Source organism: Bos mutus, chromosome 3 (assembly GCF_027580195.1).
Source record: "Bos mutus isolate GX-2022 chromosome 3, NWIPB_WYAK_1.1, whole genome shotgun sequence".
Taxonomy (NCBI): domain Eukaryota; kingdom Metazoa; phylum Chordata; class Mammalia; order Artiodactyla; family Bovidae; genus Bos; species Bos mutus.
In genome coordinates this window covers 31,214,139-31,235,328 of record NC_091619.1, presented here as the reverse complement: position 1 = coordinate 31,235,328, position 21,190 = coordinate 31,214,139, and the positions used below count along the sequence as shown (strand labels likewise).

Genomic DNA, 21,190 nt, shown 5'->3' with positions numbered 1-21,190 from the left:
ATTTTATGGCATTTAGGAAAAACAGTTCAACAGTTAGTTTTACATAAACTAAATATGTAACCTCCCCACCCCAAACCCAGTATAAGAGATCACACCATGGAAACATTTTACCAGAAGAGATACTACTATGGTTTGTTTTCATATGGTCAGTTCACAAATTGTAAGATACACTATTAACACAATATGCTGGAATCACCACTTAGCAAATTTTATCAACTTTAAAAAAATGGTTAAATTACTTCTTACGAAGATTACTAACACATACATATAAGACTCAGTTTCAGCTAAAGTGAAAATTCAGATTCATGTAACCAAAATGATCAGATTAAATGTTTTAATGAATTGTTCCACTAATCAAAACATACATTTCCTATTATGATAGAGGCCTTTAAAAACTGCCCCTTTTTCTGAATGGAAGGATATAAGACTATATTTTTGGACAGATAATCTCAGTATGACAAAATATTTCTGTATTATTCAAATAGACTATCATTTAAACAATTTCCCTAGTGTCCATATTTTAGTCTTTCTATCCTAATCTCTTTCTACCATAAACCAGCAACCAGAATATAGTCTTCTTTTACAGTGGGTATACTTATTTCTTAGCTATGTTGTGCAAAACCTATAAGCCTTTCATTTTCCCAATCATGCACTAAAGCCAAACAGAAGCATTGGTTCATCCCTGAATTTTGTTTCGCACTCCTGAGCAAAATTAATTACAATATGGCTCTATCAAGCCTCTTTTGTATTCACAAAATTTTATAAAATTTTGTGACTATTATTTTAAATTACAGCCATTGTTTCTGGGGCCAAAAGGAAATCAACTTTTAAATGTGACAAAACCACACCTTACAATCAGCTACAGTTCACTGGGAAGCATATTCAATTCTGACTTGCTAAGTGTTTACTCAACTACAAAATTTTTTCATAAGGTTCACTTGAACAGACATTTCATTTAGATAATTAGCAACATTAAAAGATGAAATGATAAATCATAATAATTAAACCATGGTCAAAATAAAAAATATTTACATGCCTTATGTCTTGCTGAGGTCTATTAGCAATATTGGAAATATTAACATTTGGATTTGCAGTCTGTTCAGTCCATGAGTAGAGATGTGGCATCTAAGTGACTGGAGGGAGCGACATGGACATGGACATGTATATTACAGCAATCCTAAAACAATATAGAATTCTCAAAAATGTAAAGAAATATACAGATTACTAAAAGAAATTGGGGCTCAGAGAGGTTAAAGGAACTTTCCTAGGGTACATGAGAGTTATTGGTAGAGCCAAAATGAAAGCACAGAGATACCTGCTTTACCAAACTGCGGCTTATGTGGAAATGCTCAAGAGATTGTAAGGCAAACACTCCTATCCCTTCAACCTTTCCCCACCTTCTCCTACTCCCAGGGTTATAATGTTGAGTATGATAAAGGTCTGTTGCAGTTTTAGCATTCCATGTATGATTTCAAATCACCTTAAATGTCAAATTAAATTTAAAAAATAACCTCCCCTCCTTTCCAGGTACTTCATTAATCTGTTTCCATTCTGCAGAGTGAGTTTTTAATTTGTTCATGATCCCATTTAGAGACCAGTGACAATTCTTAGAGGAGAAAAAAAATCCCATATCCTTTCTCACAAGCAACTTGAAGAATGATATATTTATGACACTTTCAAGACTTAAATCTCATTTCAATTTATTCATTCTTTCAAAAATACCTAAGAAAATCTGAGTACTTAAGTCTGCTTCCAAGACTTTTCAAATGCATATAATGAGAGTTTGGGGACTGGAAAGGCCTTAGAGATTAACCCAGAACATCCATTTGCAATTAGGAAACTGAAACCTGGCAATGGTAAGTGATGCATCTAGGGTCCCACAGGCAGAAAGTGGTAAGAATTCTGGTCTCTAGAGTAATACTATTTTTACTACCCATTTGGTGAGACGTATTTGCTAGGACAGTTTCTTCATCTGGTACCATTCTGTGCTTTGATCTTAAAAGTCCAGATTTTATCTTTATTTGAAACTGTAGCCTATAATAATGTGGATATGATATTAAACCTACTATAATGCTTAAGGTTGTGTTGTTGGTATTTTATAAAGGTAGCTCCTGTGTCTTATTTTGGTAACACCTATTGATCTTTACTAAAACATCTGCATGTCTTAGACCTCCTATTAGGACGGTTGATTGGTTTGTTTCAATCATCCCAATAGCTGACGTGACCAGGCTGCGATCACTGGTTATGAGTTACTAAGGCGGTTGGAAATGGACTGTTCTCTGTGCCAGTGTCTCTACTACATGGGCAAACACAGAACAAAAACACCTTGGTGGCTGTATTTTCATCTTAATAACAAATTATCCAGATTGGAGGTGCACATAGCTCAAATCTGAGATAGTTGTCATTTTTTACTTCAGTTTTTCCCAGAGTGATCTGGTCTTAAAGTTTTGACCAGAGAAATTACCAGCAGATTGTGCAAAATCATTGTAGACATTGCCTCAGAAGAAAGGTACCTGGATTGTATCTCCTATCTGTTTGTTTTGCAGCTAGTAGGTATAAGATTGTTTCAGTTACTGATTCTTATATGTTAACAATGAAATCCTTGACCCATACTTCCTTCTATGGGACATCATAAAGTATTATAATTTTGCCTTCCCTACCACAATATTTTGATAGTAATTGAAATTCTACGAGTGCTCTTAACTTAGCATTCTTATGCATTTAAATAACAGGAGATGGGAGTTTTATGTATTTGGTCACCATATTTTAGAAATGAAAAGAGTCTTCTTTATATTAAATGTTCACAGTTTGACTTTCTATAAGGCTTATTAAATAATATACAAATAGCTACCATTCTGCTGAAATGTCACAGTAAATACATTAATAATGGCACAAAAGTGAAATGTCCCCAAATGGGAAATCATTTTCATGACATCCTAAGTTACTTTTCCAAATAAAACTTTGCTTTTCTTTTTTAACTGAAAAAGTTCCATTTCTAAAAGAATATAAAAATAGAAAATGAGTCAAGAAGCATTTTACAGCTATGATTTTTAAGGAAATTCTAAAAACAGTAGATCGAATATATCTTTAAGAATGTGCTTTGTCTCGCTACATCAAACACAGCATAAAAACTAAATTAAATGAGTATATTATATATGATCTGTTGAAAAGTATTAAGATAGATAACTTAAACATGTAATAAGTACTAATATATTTTTTAAAGTTAAGCTCAGCTAGAACCTACCTACAAGACTAATTTGCAAATCTATCATTTTGAATCAAAAAATAAAAGAATGTTTAATCAAGCAAGGCACATTTCTTTTAGGCAAGTCTGTCTTTAATACCATTCATCTGGGCACAGTGTAGACTTCACTTATTTACACATAATGGACTAATTTCTATGAAAGCCTTTGGTACAAAACATACTTTCACAAATAAAGTTGTACATAGAAGATAACATTAATACATATCATGATTAAACACAGTCCAGTAATTAACTGAAAGAAGAGAACAGTATAATAAGTTGGCTTATTGGAAACAAGCATTTAGGCTTTCTTTATCAGCGGTACTGATTAGTTTTTGGATGATTAAATATCATCAAAATGTCAAATGATACTTTAATATTTTTAATGTTCTTCTTTATCTCTTGGTCAATACCTTTTCAACTGCACACAATTTGAAGAGAATCCTCCAGCTTCAGAGCTGTTTCTTTTATATGAAGCATTTCTTAGAGACATGTTATTTAATGTCAACTGAAACTATGTGTTGGCAGACATATCACTGCTCATCAGCAATATAATCAACACTGTATTCATTGTTCTAGGCAGTTTAAAAAGAGCATTCTACTGGTCAGTGCAGCTCTACAGTTCTTTATGTGGGGCTCTTCTGGTATCTGTTGGACAGAGTAAACACAATAATTTACTGTAATTTACTTTTTAAAAAATTATATAGACTAGGTCAATATAAAATATTCTATTCATTACACTTTTAAAAACTATTTAATGTTATCTTGAGAAGTTTGAGCAATTTAATTTACAAAATGTATTAACCACATATTGAGTGCTTTTATGTCAGAAAAAGTTTCAGAGTATTCTAGAATTATGACTCCCACCCCCCCTTATTAATATTGACCTCCAAATGTAGTCTAAACCAATGTGATTGTTCTTTGAATAGGAAAATTTATATTCATCTTAAGAACCATCTGAAATGTACCGAGTGCCAACTGCTTTTTAGAAAAAGACACGTATCAATTTTCTCAATGTATTTTCAAGGGCTTGCTTCTTTTCTGTACATTCCACTGTAGTAATCTGAGAACTCTTTTGAAGTGAATTGAAGTCATGCTCAGATAAATGTTGTGAAGAGGGAAAAAAGGAGAGAGCAAAACAGTTTCAAAATTAGTGTTTTGATAACCATGTTCTAGGTACTAGAGACATAGTACCTAGAACTACAGATACTCTGTATGACCAATTATTACAAATAGCTTTCAAATATTAAAAATAGCTTTCAAATCTACTGATCCTTTAAAATATGAACTCTGCCCCAGAATACTAAAAAATAGCTTTCAAATCTACTGATCCTTTAAAATATGAACTCTGTCCCAGAATACTGGAGTGGGTTGTCTTTTCCTTCTCCAGGGGGAACTCTGCATAGTTGTATAATATTTTAAGAAATAAAAAATTAAGACAACAATAACCACTTAACCAGGGTTTCTGGAGAACCAAGAAATAAAAGTCCAAGTTTATTGTTTTCTTCTCACCAACTACAAAAAAATTATTTGGAAATGCAGACAGTAAAGTGTTCCTTAAAAATAGCATAAAACAGCACAACTGTCTTATTCACTGCTACATTCAGAATCTAGAATAGTGTCTGGCACACAGACACTTTATATGCTGAGTGAATGAATAAATCCCTACTAATTTGTACAGTATAAATTGGATATATAATTTATTGTGAAACTTAGAAAGACAAAAACAGAAAATCCTACACTCAGCTTCAGGTTTCAATATGTGAATATTATCCATCATAATACATAGAGAAGACTGTTTCCCATATGTACTCTTGGTTTTAGCAAGTATCTCAAAATCAGTGATAAATGCTTAATGATGGCAATTTGGAATCTGAGTATGCTTTTCATGGAAGAATCATTCACTCACTGAACTACATGTTGTATGCCTACCATGCTGGGAAATTATCTAGTGAAAAGTCTTCTCTTTTTGGCCTGGATTATATGTGCTCATCCTTCATTAAACAAGTAACTTCTTTTTAACACTAGTCTTTAGTTAAAGAGTAAGAGTACATTCTTGCATCACAGTACACTTAATGTTCATTATAAAAGTTTGAAATTACAATGGTCTACTAGTTACTGATGACTACTAATGACAAGAAAAGTAACATGATGATATAATAACCTTTTCATATCCTCAGTGCCTAACTTCTGCTCAATGCCAGTGCAGCTTTGGCTATCTTGAGATTAAGCTATTCTTTTCTTGACACACTCTTTTTTTATATAAGGGGCTGGGGCTTTCTTTAAGCTCATGAGTTAATATCTGCCTCAAGGCTCTTAGGATTAATAAGTCTGCAGGTGTAGAAGGAGTAGTAATTCAACAGAAACAAAACAATAAAAAGCAAAAGTGATATTTAGATGGTAATTATATTGTTTAGGGCTTCCCTGGTGGCTCAGATGGTAAAGTGTCTGCCTGCAATGTGGGAGACCTGGGTTCGATCCCTGGGTCAGGAAGATCCCCTGGAGAAGGAAATAGCCACCCACTCCAGTACTCTTGCCTAGAAAATTCCATGGATGGAGGAGCCTAGTGGGCTACAGTCCATGGGGTCGCAAAGAGTCGGACACGACTGAGTGACTTCACTTATATTGTTTATATTAGGAGCTAAGAAATGGGTTGAAGGACTTAGAAAAATGGACTTTGGCTTACGTATCAAAATTACAAAAGAAAGAAAGGAAGTATAATAAAAAATGGTGACTTATAATTGAAGCTATTTCACCAAATAAATGTTCTAACAAACAAAGCAAGAAAACAGGATAAGAACAGTCAAATTTCAATAGCGACTGAAACGGTGTACAAGCTCCTGTGTCCTTGTCTTTTAAAGTAAAATGCTGACTCAAGAGTTAATGATTGGGGGTTTCACTGGTGGCTCAGTGGTAAACAATCCACCTGCCAATGTGGAGACACAGGTTCGATCCCTTATCTGGGAAGATCCGACATGCTGTGGAGCAACTAAGAGAATGTGCCACAACTACTGAGCCTGTGCTCTAGAGCCCAGGAGCTTCAACTACTGGAGCCCCCATGCCCTACAGCCTGTGCTCCACAACAAAAGAAGCTACCACAAGAAGCCCATGCACAATAACTAGAGAGCAGCCCCCGCTCACCACAGCTAGGGAAAATCCCGTGCAGCAACAAAGACCCAGCACAGCCTAAATAAATAAATGAAAATTTCAATAAAGAGTTAATGATTGGGAAATGTGAAGATGTAGAAATGAAGAACAGCCCTTGGGCCAGGAAACTGGTAACAATTTAGACTATAATTCTGCCACATAGCAGAATCTTTGAACACTCATTTCCCTGAAAGATATAGATAGAAGCCTGATACACATTCCTAAGTTGCTTTTACAGGATACAGACCCCCTCCAGATGAAAGCATTGACCACAAGAACACAGACCCTAGACTGGTTGAAACCAGAAAGCTGATGATGCTTGAAGCTTCACCTGATGCCAGCCAATCCGAGAACTGTGCATGAGCTCATCATGCTCTGCTCCTTGAACACTATAAAACTTCTTACTACCCCCCGGGGGTGGGTCACACAGACTTGAGGGCACTAGCCTGCTGTGTCCTCATTTACATGGAAAAGCAATAAGATCTACTCTTCTACTTCACCCAAAACTCTATCTCTGAGTTTCTATTCAGCGCCATGAACAGAGGCCAAATTTTGGCAACACTATCAAGCCTGTGCAAAGTAATTAAGACTTCTGCCCAGGCCTAAATGAATTCTTGAATGAAAACTTAGTATTCTTGCCTCAAGAACCCCATGAACAGTATGAAAAGGCAAAAAGATATGACACTGGAAGATGAATCCCCCAGGTCGGTAGGTGTTCAATATGCTACTGGGGAAGAGCAGAGAAATAGCTCCAGAAAGAATGAAGTGGCAGGGCCAAAGGACAAACAATGCTCAGTTGTGGATGTGTATGGTGGTAAAAATAAAGTCTGATGATATAAAGAAAAATACTGCATAGGAATATAAAGAAAAATACTGCATAGGAACCTGGAATGTTAGGTCCATGAATCAAGGTAAATTGGATGTGGTTAAGCAGATGGCAAGAGTGAACGTCAATATCGTAGGAATTAGTGAACTAAAATGGACAGGAATGGGTGAATTTAATTCAGATGACTATTATATCTACTACTGTGGGCAAGAATCCCTTAGAAGAAATGGAGTAGCCGTCATAGTCATGAAAAGAATCTGAAAGGCAGTACTTGGGGACAATCTCAAAAACAGCAGAATGATCTCAGTTCATTTCCAAGGCAAACCATTCAACATCACAGTAATCCAAGTCTAAGGCCAATCACTAATGCCAAAGAAGCTTAAGTTGAACAGTTCTATGAAGACTGACAAGACCTTCTATAAATAACCCCCCACCCCCACCCCAAAAGATGTCCTTTTTATCATAGGTGATGCGAATGCAAAAGTAGGAGGTCAAGAGATTCCTGAAGTAACAGCAAGTTTGGCCTTGCATTACCAAATGAAGCAGGGCAAAGCTAACAGAGTTTGTTCGAGAGAACACACTGGTCATAGCAAACATACTCTACCAACAACACAAGAGATGATCCTACACATGGACATCACCAGATGGTCAATATCAAAATCAGACTGGTGATATTCTTTGCAGCCAAAGATGGAGAAGCTCTATACAGTCAACAGAAACAAGATCTGGAGCTAACTGGCTCAGATCATGAGCTCCTTATTGTAAACTTCAGGCTTAAATGGAAGAAAGTAGGGAAAACCACTAGGCCACTCATGTATGACCTAAATCAAATGCTTTATGATTATACAGTGGAGGTGATGAATAGATTAAAGGGATTGGGTCTGGCAGACAGAGTGCCTGAAGAACTATGGATGCAGGTTCATAACACTGTATAGGAGGTAGTGACCAAAACTATTTCAAAGAAAAAGAAATGCAAGAAGGAAAGTGGTTGTCTAAGGAAGCCTTACAAATAGCTGAGAAAAGAAGAGAAGTGAAAGGCAAAGGAGAAAGGGAAAGATATACCCAACTGAATGCAGAATTCCAGAGAATAGCAAGGAGAGATAATCAAACCTTCTTAAATGAACAATGCAAAGAAACAGAGGAAAACAATGGGAAAGAATGGGAAAGACTAGAGATCTCTTCAAGAAAACTGGAGATACTAAGGGAACATTTCACACAAAGATGGGTACAATGAAGAAGAGAAACAGCAAGGACCTAACAGAAGCAGAAGAGATTAAGAAGAGGTGGAAAGATTACACAGAAGAACTATACAAAAAAGGTCTTAATGACCCGGATAACCACGATGGTGTGGTCACTTACCTAGAGCCAGACATCCTGGAGTGTTAAGTCAAGTGGGCCTTTAGGAAGCATTATTATGAATAAAGCTAGTGGAGGTGATGGAATTTCAGCTTAGCTATTTCATATACTAAAAGATGATGCTGTTAAAATGCTGTACTCAATATGTCAGCAAATTTGGAAAACTGAGCAGTGCCACAAGACTGGAAAAGGTCAGTTTTCATTCCAATCCCGAAGAAAGGCAATGCCAAAGAATGCTCAAACTACTATACAATTGTGCTCATTTCACATGTTAGCAAGGTAACAACACTCAAAATCCTTCAAGGTAAGTTCCAACAGTATGTGAACCAAGAACTTTCAGATGTTCAAGCTGGATTCAGAAAAGGCAGAGGAACCAGAGATCAAATTGTCAACATCTGTCAAATCACAGAAAAAGAAAATGAATTCCAAAAAACCATCTACTTCTGTTTCATTCACTATGCTAAAGCTTCTGACTGTGTGGATCACAACAAACTGGAAAAGTTTTAAAGAGATGGGAATTCCAGACCACCTTACCTGTCTCCTGAGAAACCTGTATGTGGGTCAAGAAGCAACAGTTAAAACCTGACATGGAACAACAGACTGGTTCAAAATTGGGAAAGGAATATGTCAAGGCTGTATTTGTTATCCTGCTTATTTAATGTATATACAGAGTACATCATGCGAAATGTTGGGCTAGATGAATCACAAGCTGGAATCAAGATTTCTGGGAGAAATACCAACAACCTCAGATATAAACATAATACCACTCCAATGGGAGAAAGCAGCAAAGAGGAGCTAAAGAGCTTCTTAATGAGGGTGAAAGAGGAGAGTGACAAAGCTGGCTTAAAACTCAACATTCAAAAAACTAAGAGCATGGCATCTGGTTCCATCACTTCATGTCAAATAGAAGGGGAAAAAACAGAAATAATGGCAGATTTTATTTTCTTGGGCTCCAAAATCGCTGTGGATGGTGACTGAAGCCATGAAATCAAATTCTTCATTGGAAGAAAAGTTATGGCAAATCTAGACAGTGTATTAAAAAGCAGAGACATCACTTTGCTGACAAAGGTCCATATGGTCAAAGCTATAGTTTTTCCAGTGGTCATGTACGGATGTGAGAGTTGAACCATAAAGAAGGCTGAGCACTGAAGAATTGATGTTTTTGAACTGTGGTGCTGGAGAAGACCCTTACGAGTCCCTTGGACAACAAGGAGATCAAACCAGTTAATCCTAAAGGAATCAATCCTAAATATTCATTGGAAGGACTGATGCTGAAGTTGAAGCTCTAATACTTTGGCTACCTGATGCAAAGAGCTGACTCACTGGAAAAGACTCTGATGCTAGGAAAGACTGAGGGCAGGAGGAGAAGGGGGTGACAGAGGATGAAATGGTTGGATGGCATCACCAACTCAATGGACACGAGTTTAAGCAAACTCAAGGAGATAGTGAAGGACAGGGAAGGATGGAATGCTGCAGTCCACAGGTCGAAAAGTGACTTACCAACAACAATTTGTGTTTGATGAGGAAAAATTTGAAATCTTTCTGTAACATGGTTTTATGGGAACTTGGTTTTCATGAGTCTATACTTTGACATCCACTAAATAACTTGGTGTTGGCTGCACATCAACGACCTCTACAAATTCTACCAACTAAGTGGTCATGAATTAGCCCCAAAGTCTAGAAAGAGTTCTTGCTGAATTATGTATAGTTCTCTGATTGGCCTCTTGGAAATTATAGTCTTGGCAAGCAAAAAACGTTTTAACTCAGTAATTAAAACTGGTAATGTGCCAAGATGTAGAACTTTGTCAAAAATCTGAAAGTCATGAGAAAATGAGCCATGAGGTGTAAGCAATACTACTTAGAGGAGTATTTAGGCCTACTAAAAATAAATCTCCTCAAAGCACATAGCTACATAGTAATACAAATTGACCTTTCATAATGAGTTAAAATGTTTGCAGGTATAAGGTTTATAGAATCTAGGAATAAAGCAATTCAAACACAGTTTTTACTTGGAGAAATTGTTTCTGTCTATGGTTTTTAGTTGCTTACTACATTTTGAAATCTGACATATAGTCACTCTTGACTGATTTTAATTACAATTTTTATAAAGGTAGATTAGTGACTTCCTCAAATACATATTGCTCTTCCTCAAATACACCAGGCATTTTGTTTTGTCCTGTATGGAAGAAGGCAGGAGGCATGGGCTTGGAGGGGGCGGTGGGAGGGGTCGGGGAGGAGAAGGAAGCTCAGTTTTGGACATATTAAGTTTGAGATATCTATTAGTTATGCAAATGGAGATGTCAAGTGGACAGTCAGAAATTCAATCTGGAGTTTAGGAGAGAAGGCCAAGTGGGAGATACAAATTTATGTATAGGTCATTTAAAGCTATGAGAATAAGACTGAATGGAGAAGAAAAAGAGGTCTAAGGACTAAGTCATGGCCCATGAGGTTCTTGAACATTAAGACCCAGGAGGGATGCAGAAGAACCAATAAAAGGGACTGAACAGGAGAGGTCAGAGAGGTAGGAAGGAAATTCAGTGTGGTATCCTGGAAGTTAGATGAAACATTTCTTCCTAGGAGTGGGGATGTATTCTATAGGGCCAAATACTTCTGATTGGTCAAATGAAGTGAGTCCTGAGAAACGGCCACTGGATACAGCTACAGGAGGTCACCATGACCCTAAATAGTATGATTTTGGTGAACTGGTAGGGGTGAAAGCCTGTCTGGAGAGAACAGGAAGGGATTCAATGGTAAACAAAGAGAGACACAGTCCCCACTCTTATACAGGAAACAGACACTAATTATATAACATAAATTAATTTAAAACTACAGCTATGTCAAGATAATATACTATAGTAATTCATTCCAAGACACACTTTTCCAGATTTGAGCAGCTATGAAATTGGGATGTATCTCAAAATCTCTGGTACTTTCCCTTATAACTGGCAGTTTTTCTCTTCTTCTTCTTTTTTTTTTTTAGTGGCATATAAAATAATGCTGGCTCTAGTAAACAAAAGCAGCTTAAATTTGATGAACTACACCATAACAGACGAATAGACAAGACCAGAGTCATGAGAGATAACTTGGAGGAAGTATTGAAGTAAAGATAGAAGTGAATGGGGTGAGGAGGGAAGGAAGGGGCTAGCAGTGGGAACATTTGCAAAGATCCCTATTGCTTAAGGTAAAACGAGAGCTTATTCTATAACTGGAGACCAGGGTTGTTGGAATACAATAGAATGAGGGGAGGAACACAGGTATAGGATAGGACTAGATATGAGGGCTGAGCCAGATCATGTGAGGCGCTGATATCTATGTTAAGCCTTTGGGAGCCTGATGGGCTACAATCTATGGGGTCACAAAGGGTCTGACATGACCGAGCACACACATGAGACCCTAAGAACAAGAAAAAGATCTTGAAAAAAATTTAAGCAGAGGCAGGTGATATAATTAGATTTGAGTCTCAGAAAGATCATTTTGGTTACCAGGTGGAGAAAGGGTCAGATTGGCCCCAGGAAATGTGGGAAGGCCAAATGAGAGACCTTCACACTTATCCAGGATAGAGATGATAGGAATGTGGAGTAAAGTGGTGGTGGCAGCAGTATGGAAAAGTGGGTTTTTTTTAGAGACATTTAGGAGGTGAAATGACAGAACTCAGTGATAGACTGAATATATTCACTTCTCTTTGAATTACTACATTAATAGATATTGATACACTGAGACTACTTGGCAATAAATCTTCCTTTTAAAAGGCTTTAAAAAATTAAAATGATTTATAAATGTTTATGCTGCACATATGAATGAAAACAAATATTTTGGAAATTCATTAATTGTCAGAAAATGAATTAGACTTTAGATCTACAGATAAAAAGCATATACAGATAAAAATCATATAGGACAGGATATAACTTATGAAAAGGTGAAGTGTGTGCATGTAATAAATTAATCCCATGGGCTTCTCTTTCAAATTAAATGCTTTAATTTAAGGAAATGTTTAAATGTATAAAAATAAGAACCTTAAGATTCTTAAAGGAAAGGAGTTTAAAATAAACTTAACAGAAAACAACTGAAAGAGCTGTGCTGATGGCCCTATAACACACAGGCGCAATGCTGACTTTCATTCTAAAGAGGTAACGGGGAATCGCCATAGAGATTCCCCAGAGCCTTTATACTCTCAAGGAAGAGGTGAGGGGAGGTTGGGGGCTCATCAGAAGGGAAAAAGTATCTCTCCATTTCCTACCAGCACCATGGGGGCTATGATCCCTGAATCTGCAAAGTCAGAGCCCTGCATACACAGATTTATTCCTAACATTCTTTAGATAGGATGAAATGTGATCTTTTGTCTACTTGAATGCTATCTGACTAACAATCAGAAATCCCAAGATTTATTTTTTGGACAAGAGTTCCTATTCTGCACTGTTTAGGTTGCAGCAATAATAAAATGGCTCCCAAGAAAATGATGGAGCCTCTTTTTCAGATCACTTCTTTAAAGCATTTGATGGTTAATAGTGCAAAATCTGAAATATAAGAAAAAACACATCCATGACCAAAAAAAAAAGAGAAGAGAAAAACCACAGAAAAGTTTTTTTTGCAAAATGCTTTTTCTTTACAATGTCAAAGACAAAATTCATTCATAGCATCACTGAAAACAAAGACAAATATCTGAAATGCTCTAACCTGTCTAAATCATTTAAAGAATACTATTATCTAGTATATGGCAATTGCCATTTTCATGCAGGAGGCTTAGGGCTGAGTCACAACCATACGGTTTGGGCTCTGCGTGGTTTTCTCTCCTTTCTGTCTTCTCTGATTTGCTTTCTCTCAAAGACTATCAACCATTTACAGCAGGTTATTTTAAAAAAAGTGATTTATTATATATAAAATTACTAAATGAAACGTAGGAAATTAGTAGTTTTTTAAATTTTGTTTTGGGGTATAGCTGATAGTTTCAGGTGAACAGTGAAGGGACTTAGTCATACATATACATGTATCCGTTCTCCCCCAAACCCCATTCCCATCCAGACTATTCCCATCCATAATATCGAGCCCAGTTCCATTTGCTACACAGCAGGTCCTTGTTGGTTACACATGTTAAATATGGCAGTGTGTACCTACCCATCCCAAACTCCCTAACTGTCCCTCCCCCTGGGCCACCAAAATCTTGTTTTTAAGTCTGTGAGTCTGCTTCTATTTTGTATATAAGTTCATTTGTATCATTTCTTTTCAGATTCCACATATAAGGGATGTCATATGATACTTCTTCTCTCTCTGACTTCACTCAGCATGACATTCTCTAGGACTATCCATGTCACTGCAAATGGCATTAGGAAATTAGTTTTAAAGCAGTAGTTTTATCTTCCTTAGTTTAAAAGGCCAAATACAAAACAGGAAGAAAAAAAATCCCACCCTAAAATGCAATCTCTAAATATCCTCTTCTCCATTCTTATGCTCCTCACTTCTATCTCACAGTGTTTGCATGAGTCTTCAAACTGGGGGACACATGTGCTTCTTTGCATTTCTTAGTGTGAGGGATTAGCACTTCTATTCACAGCTGAGAGATGGGAAGATCTTGGAACTGCTGTAGAAAATGTTGAAATTTTAAATGTATAGGAAGTCAGGAAATTATGGTTCTCAAAAGAATAGACTATTGGTATATAGTATATATATTGGATTTATGTACAATCAGCAAAGCAATTACTTGAGTATGTTATATGCCAAAGAGGCAAACAATAAGTTTTATGTAAATGAACCATAACTTTAAATTTCTTCATACTGTGCATCTAAAATTTCAATCCCAAAATTTTATTTCAAAGTTGAGAAATAATTAATGTAACACTCCTCTTATGTGTAGTCATTTGTGATTATATCACCTTAGTTGGTGGGTATTTAAGTTTGCTATAATATCTGTTTAAAACACAATATAAAAAATAAAATAATGCTATTGTTTTTATCTCTGGATTCTCCAGCTGTAGGGTATATATATTTTCCCAGGGTGCTGATGGATATGCACTGATCCAAGTCACATCTCCTCCCATGAATCTCTTGTACATACAGACCTAGGTGTACCTTTCAACATCCAGGACATGCAACTGAGCTCAGTGAAGTCTATGGTTCAACAAAGTTAACTAGCATGTGTAAACTGAGGCTCCTTAGTATCCTGCTCTAAGCCCAATTCACTATCCAATTTCATTTTCTAAATGCCTTAGGACCTTGAGGAAGGGGCTACAATTATTATGTAGGACACAGCTATATCCTGATTTTTTTTTTTTTCCCCAGCACAGAAGTTCTTAAAGAGTCATGGAGTGGTTAAGTAAGGCAATAATGTCAAATTTCAGTTAAAATGGCAATCTCCTGGTTTCCCTGCATTTGTTCTATGTAATTTCCCCTTTCTTAACAAGGGAGAGTCAAAATGTTTATACTACTTTCTGGCATGGTTCTTCAGTAGTCCAATTAAAGAATGAGAAGATAGAAAAATAATAATCTGCATAATACTATCATCTATTGTAGAGTAAAACACATAAAAATAGGAAATTAATCTTAAACCTGAAAAATATCCATTATCCATTGGATAATGTCCTAATAACCATTGTATCACTACCAAGACTGATTAAATTAATATTAAATCTAGATAAATCAGTCGGGTAAGAAAATAATCTTTTATCACTAGAAAAGTCAATCTCTTCATCTGATTTAAATACCATATTTGGTTCCTATGGTTAAAAATATCTGACGGTTTAAAAAGGGTTAATTTTCAGTACACTGAATGATTAGGTTTCTGGGGCTATGATCTTTCCATGAATTCATTAATTAGTAACATGGGCTGAAGTCAAATCTGAAAGTATAAGCTATTTATTTTCTCAGTCTCTTTCAAGTCATTCAGTAAAAGGAACATGGGTTTTGGGGCCACAGTGACTAGCTTTAAATCATGCTAGATCTCTTGCTAGCTGCAAAGTCTTGGGTAAATGACTTAGCCTTAACCATCTATTTTTTACCCTCCTAAGATGGGGTTAATACCACTTACCTTGCAGAGTTGAGAAGTGTTCTAGATGTGATTGACCCTTAACAGATTGTAATTATTATTGTTATTATATAAAGTAAATAGTAAGACTCTGATTATGTTTTTTACACCATTCACAAGGCTCACAGGTATAAGGCCTGTGAGTAATGATCCCAATAATAATGTAATCTCTTAGCAAATAATGTAATAATGTAAAATAATATAATGTAATATAATCTCTGGCAAAATCTCTGACACAATATACCTGTATTAACATTTAATATTTACAACAACCCTATGAGGTATTATTTATTATATTTATTGTACAAATAAGGAAACTGAGGCACAGAGAGATTATATAATTTGATCAAGGTCATACAGTAGAGTCAGGATTCAAACTCTGGCAATATGACTGCAGAACTTATGCTATAAATCACTTCATTAAAAACCTGAAAACAACATTATTGTAACATAATGGCCATTCACTCGTCAAATATGTACTGAATACAAACACAATGCTACATGTGGTGCGGGCACTAGAGGCCAAAACTTGGTCAGGACTAGGGAACCTATAACCTTCAAGGAGTTTACAATATGGCGACCAGAAGCAATAATACTACCTTAAAGTCATGACTCAAAAGCAATATTTTTCTGGCTAAAAAATAGTCTTCTTTGTATTACTGTTATTTAAAAACCATACAATTCCAAAATTATAGCACAACCATAATTTACTTATAGAACTATCAGGGTTTCTATATCTTCTGAATAACTGAATAAAATTGTCACTGCACTTCATTTATCTTTATGCTTACATCTTTTAAGAACAGACACAAAAATTATTCTTATGTAATGACTGTTGTGTGTCTAACATATCACCACCAAAATGGGTCTTTAAAAGAATTTCTGGTCATTAAAAATACCAAACGTTTGGTCAAAAGGTGGATCAATGTTAAAGGCTCAAATAAGTAGCAAAGGGAACTAGATAAAGCTTATTTCAAAGCTTATAGACAAGAACAATGACTCTATGACAGGTACACAGATTTTCTGCTTTCTTTCTTTTTTTTGTCTTTCCTTTTCTCTTTCCCCCTTATAGTTTTAATCATTATTTTTCACTCTCTCAAATGCAAAATAATAAAGTAAGTAGGTTTCTGACTACCTGAAAATATTTTATGAGCTTTAAAAATAGGGTTACTCTCATTTACCCTAGGATAAAAGAGTTAAACCTATCAATCCAAAAAGCAATTGTGGATAATGTATAATTTATATAATGTATATAAAATAACATGTTAAAATAAAATGTTACCCTTGTTGCAATTTTATCCATCTTTGTTTTGAGAACTGTACTACTGCATACTACTACATAATTATGTAAATGAAATCAGACCAATAATCTAACAGCAGGTCTGCCTTTTACCCTTTTTTCATGAGAAACAGCTTGTTCAGAAGCCAAAGAGGTTAGTAAAAGGAATAGAGTCATTTTCAGCTCAGTTTGGGTGAAGGTTATTCTGAAGAGAAATTACTTTTTTCTCCACTTTTTTGCAATAAACAATAGAAACCAAACAATAGTTGGCAATCTGGACATCAAACAGAAAAACTATTATAAATGATCTTCAAAAGGCACCTGGCCTGTAATAAATATAAACCTATTGATTTTGCAAGTGAGCACAAATCTAGATATGAATGGCATCCCCCTGGTTCCCTGTAGAAAAAGAGAGTGCTCCAGTAGCCCACACAGTGCTCACCTGATGCTGTCTGTCTTCTGGCCACCCCTGGCACATGGCTGAAACTTGCAGGTATTTCCCAAGGTTTGGTTACTTCCTGTGACTCCTTTTCATTGATTATCTGCAATTCCCTCAGTTAAAAGCATGCATCCTTTATACTTTTCAAATATATTTAGTTTTTCAAGGGCTGTGATGGTGAGTGTTGTGGGATCTGGATACTTTTTTTAAAAAGAGGAAGTCTGAAGGTTCCTTGTAGTAAAGTTTCAGGTATACTGATTGACCATTTCATTTGCTTATGTGCAGAATGCTTTTACATTTGCTTTTTAATTTCATTTGTTGGCTTGAAACTTCTTGGGGAAAGAAAACAGTAGAGAAGCATCTTTCAAAATGATTGCCCAATTACTGGCATTTCATTCAAATCACGGCCTATTGTGGTGTATGTGTAACATTCCAATGACGACATTTTCCTTTTCGATTCAGTCAGTATGGGATGACGTCAGTGATTTTTAAAATATTTTTGTATAAAAAAGCATTTTGTGATTCATTTCACCGCCTCGAATCCTCAGACTTAACTTTATTTGTGCGGTTTATTCAAACAGTGGTTTTCCTTGTGAAATCATGTAAGGAGGAACCATCTGGAAAGGTTACTGTGGAAACGGCTGGGGCTAGGGGGTGGGGCTAGAGAGCAAGAGATGCCATGACGACCTTTTTCGGGTTTCCCGGGAAACAAGGGTTGCTATGGGAACTGCATCAGTCGGGTCCGAATTAGTAACTTCCGCTGGAAGGAGTGTCTGCCACTTTAATCTTCTTGCGATACTGCAGAGGCTTATCTCTCAGACACATTAGGAAAAAATTTTTTGTTTCTCTAAGCAGCGCTGAAAACATCTGTTTCTAGACTTTGATAGATACTAGCTGGAATGCACAGAGTTTCACAGGAATCTGTTACTCTTAATACTTTTAAAAGGTTTAACAAGCCCCAAAGAGTTAAACTAATTAGTCAGATTAGGACATTTTAGGCATTTCCCTTAGTCCGAAGTTCTAGAGATCCTTAAAATTCCAGGGGGGAGGGCCCAAATAGAAATTCCAGTTGAAAACCAACTAAATTTATGGTGGGTTTACAAGTCATTGTTCTAAATAGACTTTTCATTCAAATATCCACAGTGTTGGCAATTCAACTAAATATTCAACAATGTTGAAGGGTCCATCAAACTAAAGCATCCTTTAAGTCTATTCCCGCTTTACTTAGTAAAGAAACAACTCCTGTCGATTCTGAGGTTAAACAGTTATTCTAACTGCTCTTCAGTTTCATTTCCTCCCAGGATGTACAGTTTTTTTTTTTTTTTTTTGGGTTGGTTTTTGCTTTTTTCTTACAGAGCGTGTGCTAAAAATCAAGTTTAAGGTAAGTTTGTTGCTGAAATATTAAGAGAGTGAGAGAGGGGTTAAAGAAAGGAGAGCTGAGAGAATGCAGCCCACTTGCAAAACAGACACCTGTTTCAGTATGAAGCAGTAGGGAGAGGGAGAATGAAGTGTGCTTTCCACTTCTTCATGTCCTTTCCTTGATGAATGGTCTGAAAATGTATAAAACAAGGGCATTACACAGACCAAGGGGGCACGTTCCACACAATACTGAGCACAGCATGTCACTTGTTTCATATATTAAACATCGGTAAATATCTTTTTGATGTTGACACAGGAGTTGGGATTATTGTTCGTGGTGCAGGTGGCCGTGGAATTGCCCGTTTTGAAGGGTGCCTGGGGGAAAGCGCTATGGTTCATACCCCCCTCTTCGATCACCATATACTCCGACTTACTCAGAGTGGAGTTACTCCTTGCTTTCCGGAGCTCCTCAGCTGAAGGGGAGAGATGCTGGCAACTTCCCACGTGCAAGTACTGGGCTTGCTCTTCCCCTTCTGTCTCCCGGTGGTAGAAGTAATTGAAGTTGGAAACAATTACAGGGACTGGCAAAGCAATGGTCAAGACACCTGCGATGGCACACAGTGACCCCACAATCTTGCCCCCTATGGTCACTGGGTGCATGTCACCATAACCTACTGTTGTCATGGTTACCACAGCCCACCAGAAGGCATCCGGGATACTGCTAAAACCTGAAGTGGGGTCGTCCGCCTCGGCAAAGTAGACAGCGCTGGAGAAGAGGATGACACCAATAAAGAGGAAGAAGATGAGCAGCCCCAGCTCCCGCATGGAAGCCTTTAGCGTCTGCCCCAGGATCTGCAGCCCCTTTGAGTGGCGGGAGAGCTTGAAGATGCGGAAGACCCTCACCAGGCGGATGACTCTCAGGATGGCCAGGGACATGGCTTGCTGTCCATTGCCCTGTCGCTCAGCTAGCTCGGTGCCTAGAGTGATGAAATAAGGGATGATGGCCACGATGTCTATCAGGTTCATGATATTTCGCGAGAAGGTAGCTTTGCTGGGGCAAGCGAAGAACCGCACCAGCAGCTCAAAGGAGAACCAGATGATGCACAAGGTCTCCACCACGAAGAAGGGATCAGAGAAGCTGGAGGCTCCCGTGGGGCCCCCCGACGTGCTGTTACTGGACGCTTCGAACTGCTCCTGCGACGGCGACGCGGTGTAGTACTTCTCGTCGCGGAACTCGGGCAGCGTCTCCAGGCAGAAGATGACGATGGAGATGAGGATGACGAGCACGGACACGATGGCGATGCCCCGGGCCGGCCCGGAGCTCTCCGGGTACTCGAAGAGCAGCCACACCTGGCGCTGGAAATCGCGGCGGGGCAGGGGCCGCTCTTCCTCCCGCAGGAAGCCCTCGTCCTCGCGGAACTTCTCCATGGCCTCCTCGCCCAGCTGGTAGAAGCGGATCTCCTCGGAAAAGATGTCGATGGGCACATTGACAGGCCGGCGGATTCGACCCCCGGACTGATAGTAGTAGAGGATGGCGTCGAAGCTGGGCCGGTTGCGGTCGAAGAAGTACTCGTTGCGGAGCGGGTCGAAGTACCTCATGCGCCGCTTGGGGTCGCCCAGCAGCGTCTCCGGGAACTGGCAGAGGGTCTTGAGCTGCGTCTCGAAGCGGAGCCCCGAGATGTTGATGACCACTCGCTCCCCGCAGCAGTCCTGCTCGCCGGCGGCCGGCAGCGCGGGAGGCAGCGGCTCGTAGCGGTCGCAGCCGCCGCCGCCACCGCAGCCACCCTGAGGCGGGTCCCCGCCGCCGTCGGCCGCCTCCGGCTCCAGCAGGTGGTCCCCGGGCACCACCGTCATGTCGGGCGGCAGCTCGGAGCCCGCGGCGGGCTCGGTGTAGCCGGGGTTCACCAGCGTGTGGGCGCCGCCGCCGCTCGCGGGCTGCTGCGGAGGGTGGGCGCGCTGGCGGGCGGAGGGCTGCGGCGGCGAGCGCAGGAGGCTGAGGTGCTCGTCCATGCGGCGGGGAGAGGCGGCGGCGGCGGCGGCGGCGCGGGACCGGCTCGCTTCTCCTCGCGCTCCCGGCCCCTTCACCGCCTCCGCCTCCCGCCGAGCCCGCCGCCTGTTGCTGAGCTGCAGCCGCCGCCGCCGCCGCCGTGAGGCTCGGTCTGGGTCTGGCGCGGTCCGCGCGGCTCCTCGGAGGAGACGCCTCCTCAGCCCTCCTCCTCCCTCCCCCGCGGGGCGCGCTCCCGCCCCTCCGCGTCCCCTCCGGATTCCGGCCCACCGCGCGGGCGCGCGCCCCACTCCCCGAGAGCCTCCCGGCCCAGCCCTTCCCCGCCGGTCTGGGTCACACGAGCGCTCACATTTTGCACGCCCCTCGCCCCGCCAAGGCAGTCCTTTCCCGCACCCCTTTCCCCCGAGGCCGTGTCCCAATCTCGGGACTTCCCCATTTCGCCCCGCACGCGCCACCTGGGTGGGCGAGAGGAGGCAGGCTCCTCGGGGCCGAGGTGGTCAAAGGCGGAGGCAGGTTGGGA

General features: G+C 39.2%; 1 protein-coding gene across 1 annotated transcript; it reads right to left on the bottom strand.

Annotated features, from left to right (window-relative positions):
• Positions 1 to 764: 764 nt before the first annotated feature.
• On the bottom strand, positions 765 to 20,795 carry KCNA3 (potassium voltage-gated channel subfamily A member 3). Its single transcript, XM_014476841.2, has 2 exons — positions 17,310 to 20,795; positions 765 to 3,892 (listed from the first exon to the last, which is right to left on the bottom strand). The coding sequence occupies exon 1, from the start codon at positions 20,673 to 20,675 to the stop codon at positions 18,945 to 18,947; it is 1,731 nt and encodes a 576-aa protein (XP_014332327.2). The 5' UTR covers positions 20,676 to 20,795; the 3' UTR covers positions 765 to 3,892; positions 17,310 to 18,944.
• Between the last annotated feature and the right edge of the window lie 395 nt (positions 20,796 to 21,190).

What these genes read in the sequence shown, in the direction of transcription:
- KCNA3 (XM_014476841.2), bottom strand. Translation starts at nt 20,675, where the DNA reads ATGGACGAGCACCTCAGCCTCCTGCGCTCGCCGCCGCAGCCCTCCGCC.